This window comes from Lactuca virosa, chromosome 4 (assembly GCF_052849685.1).
Source record: "Lactuca virosa cultivar CGN04683 chromosome 4, Lactuca_virosa_CGN04683_v6, whole genome shotgun sequence".
Taxonomy (NCBI): Eukaryota; Viridiplantae; Streptophyta; class Magnoliopsida; order Asterales; family Asteraceae; genus Lactuca; species Lactuca virosa.
This window is the reverse complement of record NC_136429.1, coordinates 171,974,259-171,980,967: the sequence shown is the minus strand read 5'-3', so window position 1 is coordinate 171,980,967 and position 6,709 is coordinate 171,974,259. Positions and strand designations below refer to the sequence as shown.

The 6,709-nt window shown below is 35.4% G+C and overlaps 1 protein-coding gene across 2 annotated transcripts; it reads left to right on the top strand.

Annotated features, from left to right (window-relative positions):
- The first annotated feature begins 5,286 nt into the window (after positions 1 to 5,286).
- Positions 5,287 to 6,493, top strand: LOC145168610 (squamosa promoter-binding-like protein 2). Of its 2 annotated transcripts, XM_079087386.1 has the most exons (3): positions 5,287 to 5,591; positions 5,682 to 5,933; positions 6,015 to 6,493. In XM_079087386.1, the coding sequence occupies exons 2-3, from the start codon at positions 5,722 to 5,724 to the stop codon at positions 6,400 to 6,402; spliced, it is 600 nt and encodes a 199-aa protein (XP_078943512.1). In that variant the 5' UTR covers positions 5,287 to 5,591; positions 5,682 to 5,721; the 3' UTR covers positions 6,403 to 6,493. The 2 variants fall into 2 exon arrangements, with proteins under 2 accessions (XP_078943512.1, XP_078943513.1); XM_079087387.1 differs by lacking the exon at positions 5,287 to 5,591 and having other exon boundaries at positions 5,605 to 5,933.
- The last annotated feature ends 216 nt before the right edge of the window (positions 6,494 to 6,709 follow it).

Below are 6,709 nucleotides of genomic sequence, written 5' to 3'. Positions count from 1 at the left end.
TCTTTATCTACGATAGACGTTTAAATCCTCCTTGTCACTCCGAAAAGTTACATGTCAGTTCTAATATCGTAGTCGAACGTTTAGAAATCTGAACACATAAAGTTTCCAGATCCGGTAGGCAATAGACCATAGATCCGATCAAATAATAACATATAAGGTATCTTTATAGCTATAATATAAATCATTTAGCACATCAAAAGCAGTTTAGGCATCTTTCCGAAAATAAGCTAGCGCTCATGTCTAAAATATAGCAGACACTCATCTCACAATCATCGTTTAGCATTATAAGTTTAAGTCTAGAAATCCTACAAATTTCTAGTTCGCTTAAACTAATGATCTGATACCAACTATGACATCCCCATTTCTCGGTCAGAAAAGACCGATTTGTTTATGTTTTATTTGAAAATCCGAGTATCTTTTTGAAGAAATATGTTGCGGAATTTGTTCCCAAAAATATGATAAGTAAATTATCAAAGCATTTCCGAAGACATGTGTTTTCATTATATTAAAAACTAGGTGAATGCTCGCGCGTTGCGCAGAAACACCTATATAGTTGAAAACTTTACAAACATATGTTTTCTTAAATATAACAACAACGTTGTTGTTAAATTTGATATAATAATTCGAATACTAAGTTGATATAATATATTGATTATTTTGAATTATATGATAATATATACATATATTAAAACTACATAATCTCAATCGTTTGAATGACCTCTACCCGCGGGTTACTCATGAATGAAAATAAGAAATAACATATGGTTTAATGTTATATAGTTGTTGTTATTGTTAAAAATAAATTTAAAATTTATTAGCTAAACGTTTTAATTTCTATCATTGTAATTATTTAAAACATAAAACATTATTTTTGGTTTTTTAAAGGTAACAATATAATCATTTATATATAGTTATTTTTAACTATTGTTATTGTAAGTTATTATAAGCTACTTATTTGAAAACTTTTAATGATTATAAAAATATATTTAGCAAATATTTTAGTTAAATTGATATTACAATTTATTTTTTCCGGTTAGCACTACACTTTATCACTTTTAACTATTCTCAAGTATCTTTTTGAAGAAATTTGTTGCGGAATTTGTTCCCAAAAATATGATAAGTAAATTATCAAAGCATTTTCGAAGAAATGTGTTTTCATTATAATAAAAATGTTGGGATATCATTGTCAATACAATACATAAGCATAAGTAAAAATAGTACAAGCCTTACAACATCTATTATTCTAATGGCCTATAATCCATAGACCTCTCATCAGTTCAACACTCATGTGCTCTTTTTCCACTACCTGTAATACAAGGAACTGAGTAGGTCAGGCTTGGGTGCCTGGTGAGCACATAGGGATTTTAACCAACAATAATTAAGTTGATTAATTTCATGAATCAATCAAAACGGTTACCCGTTCCCGCTATCCTCACCATCTGTCCGTAAAGCATCAAAATTAAGGGACCTAGCCTAACGATTTTTCATCGGGGTGAAAAAACTGCGTAGGGGATTCCTCAGCAATATATGTCAAAAAGGCAACCATGAGGGGGATGGAGTACACCTGGTGAATACGTAGTTCAAAAACACCTACAGGTTGCGAGCCTGCCAGCGTTCCACTAGACTGTCTAGAATAGCCCGTGGTCGTCATCTATACTCCGCTAGATGATTGAATCAACTCAAACATCGAGGTCTCTCATCATTTATTTCATCATCTATATCATCTACCCATCTTTACCCATCATAATTATAAGTATAAAATACATATACAGTTTAAATCAAATAAAACATGTATATTTTGTTCATCCAACATAGATATCAAGAACACATATAATATGCACACATGGCAGGTAATTTATATTAAATACTTCATATCTATGTGTAATATGAAAGTAACTATGCACTCACTTGTTAAAGTGACGACTCGTAATTCGGGCAGCGCTTCGCTTCTAACAATTTTATTTTCCTTCGTCGAAACCTAGTATCATTATTACTAGATTTTAGTCTAATATTTATTGCGACTAATTATTAGTCTGGATTCATCATTAACTCAAGGTCTACGTCATGATCTATCAAGTAAGGATCAGCTAGGCAGGACAGTTGGGAGGCAGGACCATTTCGGCATATAGCTTTTCGGAAATCCAACAATCAAACCCATCATGACACTTCTAGACACCTCTCCCGTAAATAGTACAATCAGTATAAAGACTTTGAATCACTGATAAATCTTGTTTATAGGTTCATAATAACGATAATGAACTTAAACATAAGTTATACTTAAAGAAAGGTAAGCATAACTCACTTACAAGGAGGTTTAGCTAAGAGTCGGGCTCTGCAGGGGCAGAACTTCTGAGCCGGAAGCTCTCTTCTAGGAGCCTTCTGGCTCTCCGGGAATCGCCTCTAGCACTTGGGAAGTACTAGGGAACGGGAGGGGCTAAGAGGGGCATTTGAGAGAGAAAGAATGGGAAAGGTGTGAGTTTTTTGGGTGATCCTCGCATCTATTTATAGGTTGAGGGTTGTGCATATGCGGGCGTAACTTCGGAGTACGTTGGGCGTGCTCGGTACGCTGGGCATACGAGGCCCTACGGTGCGTGTACACGGGGCAGGTGTCACAATCCTGTGCGAAACCGTGGAGAGAAAGGAAGGGTCCAGATCTTGCCACCTGTCAGCCTCACATTAACCCATAATTTAATTAATTTCTAAATTCCGTAACATTCGCATATGAGCTCCATTTTCGACGTTCTTTATATCCACGCGTAGGTAGCAACATCTTCTACAAATTTCATTTAGCTCCGTCGGCTAATTTTAAATTTATTTTTAAAGTTATATTTTAACAGACTTAGATAGATAAAATCCGTTAAAAATTCATAACTTTGTCATCCGAAGTCCGTTTTTGTGTGTCTTTATATCGCTGAGTTCCTATTAACGAGATCTTTGATTCTCGTTTAGATTGTGTCGGCTAAAAATTGATCGATCTAAAATTCGATTTCCGGGTTGCATATTGTTGTGCCAAATCTTAGAGAAATCATAACTTCCTCTAACGAAATCAGATTTGGACGTTCTCTATATGCACACTCTCGGTTTAATGTATACTACGACTTTCGTTTAGATCGCTAATGCTAAAAATTATTTTATCGCAAACTCACTTTTTACGACACAACATCGTGTCGGTTTTGTCGCAAAAGTTTGTCGGGTCATAACTTCTTCGTTATAAGTCGGATTTCAGCGTTCCTTATATCCCCGAAATCCTTGTTGCGACCACTTCAACTTTCTTCATAGATATTGGGTCTATCTATTATTTTATTTTTGACACATATTTTTATTATTATTTTATTACATCGTTATAAGCACATATGTAGCACATAAATCACATAATACTCAACTAACTCCTCTTCATTACTTCAAAATAAGTTACAATTGTCGAACCTAACTATTACATCATAATATTAATGCTTAGCCTAGAAACACGAGTGTTACATACTGGGCTGAAGCCCCGATATTTGTTTAGGTCGCGACTACGCCCAACGTAGTAACTGAGTACGCGGGTGTACTCAGTCAGCTTGACTTTCTTTGACTTTTGACTTTCCAAGGGTTTGACCAAGTTTCACTTGGGGGAATTTTGGGTATTTTGTGCTGTGGATTGAGATTAAGTCACTGTTTGTTGTATATGTGGCCTGTAGAGTTGGCATTTGGAGCCGCTTTCATTTCTGCTATCTTTCAGACTGTGAGGTGAGTTTCCTCATTGTACTTGTGGGTCGAAGGCACCAATGTCGTCCCACTAGGTTGTGTATCCTTGTATATAGAATGTTGTTATGTAGTGATCTGTTAGATCTGTATGATTATTTGTTTGCTGGTTATATGTTTATCTGTTACATATGTCGACATAATGTGGGTTGGGTTGAGGCAATGCTGCTTAATGCGGAAGCCAACTGGGAGCAAGCCAGACATAAGTTGTGGGCCGGATAGGCCAGCTAGAATTATCTTGTTGGCTCGGGAGCAATCTAGACATGAGTTGTGGGCCAAAAAGGCAAGCCAGACTCATGTTGTGGGCTCAAGGGTAATCCAACCTGATGGCTGTGGACCCAGTATGCATGTTGTTATATGTTTGTGTGGTGGTATTTTGGGGAACTCATTAAGCGTTGGTCTATGGTTTAAGTGTTATGTTTCAGGTACTTCTGATGACCAGGAGAAAGCAAAGACGTGATCGTACACTTCCTTCGGTGATATGTTTTGGAGATTTTGTGATACATTGATTTTGGGATATTGTATTTGATACTTGGTTTCTTATGACTTGAGTTTTTGATTGAAACAATGATTGTACCTTAATTGGAAAATAAAAAATTTTACTATGATTTTTTGGATGTTACAAATCTATTGAAACGATAGTATTTAAAAACATAAAGAACGAGGTGTTATACTATCCGTTTTAAATCCAAGTAAATCGTTGAAACTGTCTCATTTTTATGTACATAATGATATAAATTTATCACAGACATGACATGCTTTTGGCAACATAATCAAAATTTCATTATATCGTTGTAAGTTATGTTTTCCTCTTTATATCATTATAAAACATGTTTATTGTATTACGTTATTGTTTGCTATAGATCTGAATATATCTTTGAGACGTATGATTTTTATCTATATAATTATATAAAATTGTCTTAGTGCAAATATTTCATCTCAAAAAATATTTTTCTTTATATCGTTATAAAATACGATTTTTTCAGTTATATCGTTGTAAAGTACTTTTTCCGTCTACCATACTTTTGAAATACGAAGTTCTACGGATATTCAAATCCAAATAAATATAATTGATTGTATTTTTTTTTATTTTTTTTTGAACCTAATACATTAAATATCGTCCGATTTGTTCCCTTGTAATTGTACGGGTATGCGACCCCTAATTCATAACATTAACCGGTTTAACTTCGTAAATAATAAGTGTAAGCTACATCGATGTCCCTATCCTAACTTTTGTTTCGTTCCATATAAAAACTCAAAGATAACACATTATTTTACCTATACCTACAAGACAATAATGCCAATAAAGAAACAAATATAGAGATTTAATGTCATTCTCGTTAATTATACCAAAAATGCATTAACATTATCTTATAAATTCTAAGAGAACACATTACTTTACCTATACCTACAACTCTACAGGATAATAATGCAGATAAAGAATTAAATATAGAGATTTAATGTCATTCTTGTTAATTATACAAAAAATGCATTAACATTATCTTATACACATCTAACTCCTTGTCTTTATCGTCTCTCTTTACCAAGTTATACACAAAACCCCAATAAAGAAACTCTACATATTACCATAAGTAGGAACTTCCCCACTACCATCGATTTGGAACTCTGTTCTCTCTGGTTTCGATGCATTATTCTTGATGAATTGCCATCTGCATAGTCCAAAATGTGCCCATGATGTCTTCGATGAAAGGTCCCAGAGAAGGGGACACAGCTTCACATGTTGCACCAACTTCAACTTCTTGGCTCTTTGTCTTTAACTACTACTCTCTTTATCCATCATAAGCTTGTCTAGCTCAAAAACAAGACACTCTCGAATCATTTTCTACGTAAGTTCTTTAATCTTTATATATACATAATATCTCTTGATTTTGTAAATCCCCATCGGTCAATTTCACTGTTTTCAAATTGGATTTTAGTGAATCAAGTAATTTACAGAGGCAACGAGTTAGATCATCGATGGCATTGTCACCTTCAGGATCATCGAAAAGGGTTTGTTCGGAGGTAAATAACTCAGTTCAGGCAGCCACCTGCGTCGTCGACGGGTGCACGGCGGACCTTAGCAACTGCAGAAAGTATCACCAGCGTCATAAGGTTTGCGAAGTCCATTCCAAGAGCCCAGAGGTTTCAATCAAAACCGAAAAGCTTCGATTCTGCCAGCAGTGTAGTCGGTATGCTTTTTCACTTCCAAATTTAGGGTTTTTGAGAGGTTTACGAATCAACGAATTTGTGATTACTGATTCTATTCACAGGTTCCATCCGCTAGATGAATTTGACGAGGGAAAACGGAGTTGCAGAAAGCGACTTGACGGGCATAATCGGAGAAGAAGAAAGCCTCGACCATATCTTTTTCCGGTGAATCATCATGGCACCGGTGTGGTACAGTCGAGTGGTCCACCGGTGCACACAGCCATGGCTTCCATGACCACGAGCTCTCTGTGGAGCCACTTGGACCATGCTCCCTCTCTTCTGTCATCTTCAGAGGCATCTTTTAGCCATGTGGTGCACCCTCCATCTGGTTCCTTCTCTGCAACAATAAGTTTGGAGAGTGATTGTGATGCGGGGTGGGGTGGTATGATTGATACGACGTCGAATTATAATCAAGATCCTCAAGAATTTCCTTTCTATTGGCGATATTAGTAAATAGTAATTGTTGGTTATTGTGGAACAATGTTTGTACTTTAAGTTGGCGTAATATTTGATTTGATATTTTGGTGGTTTCATATCTATGTTGTGTAATTTCATTTAATAGTAAGTAAGTAAGTTTTAGATTTGTTTCGTACATGTAATTTCCTAGGATTTGAAGCCATGCATTCCAATGAGAATTTAAGCAATATTTTTTGTTTTTGTAATACACATACATAACCATAGTCCACAGCTTGTGGAGGCCCCGACAACAATGTCACATATATATATACGTAGACACATTCACATGCACAACCATACT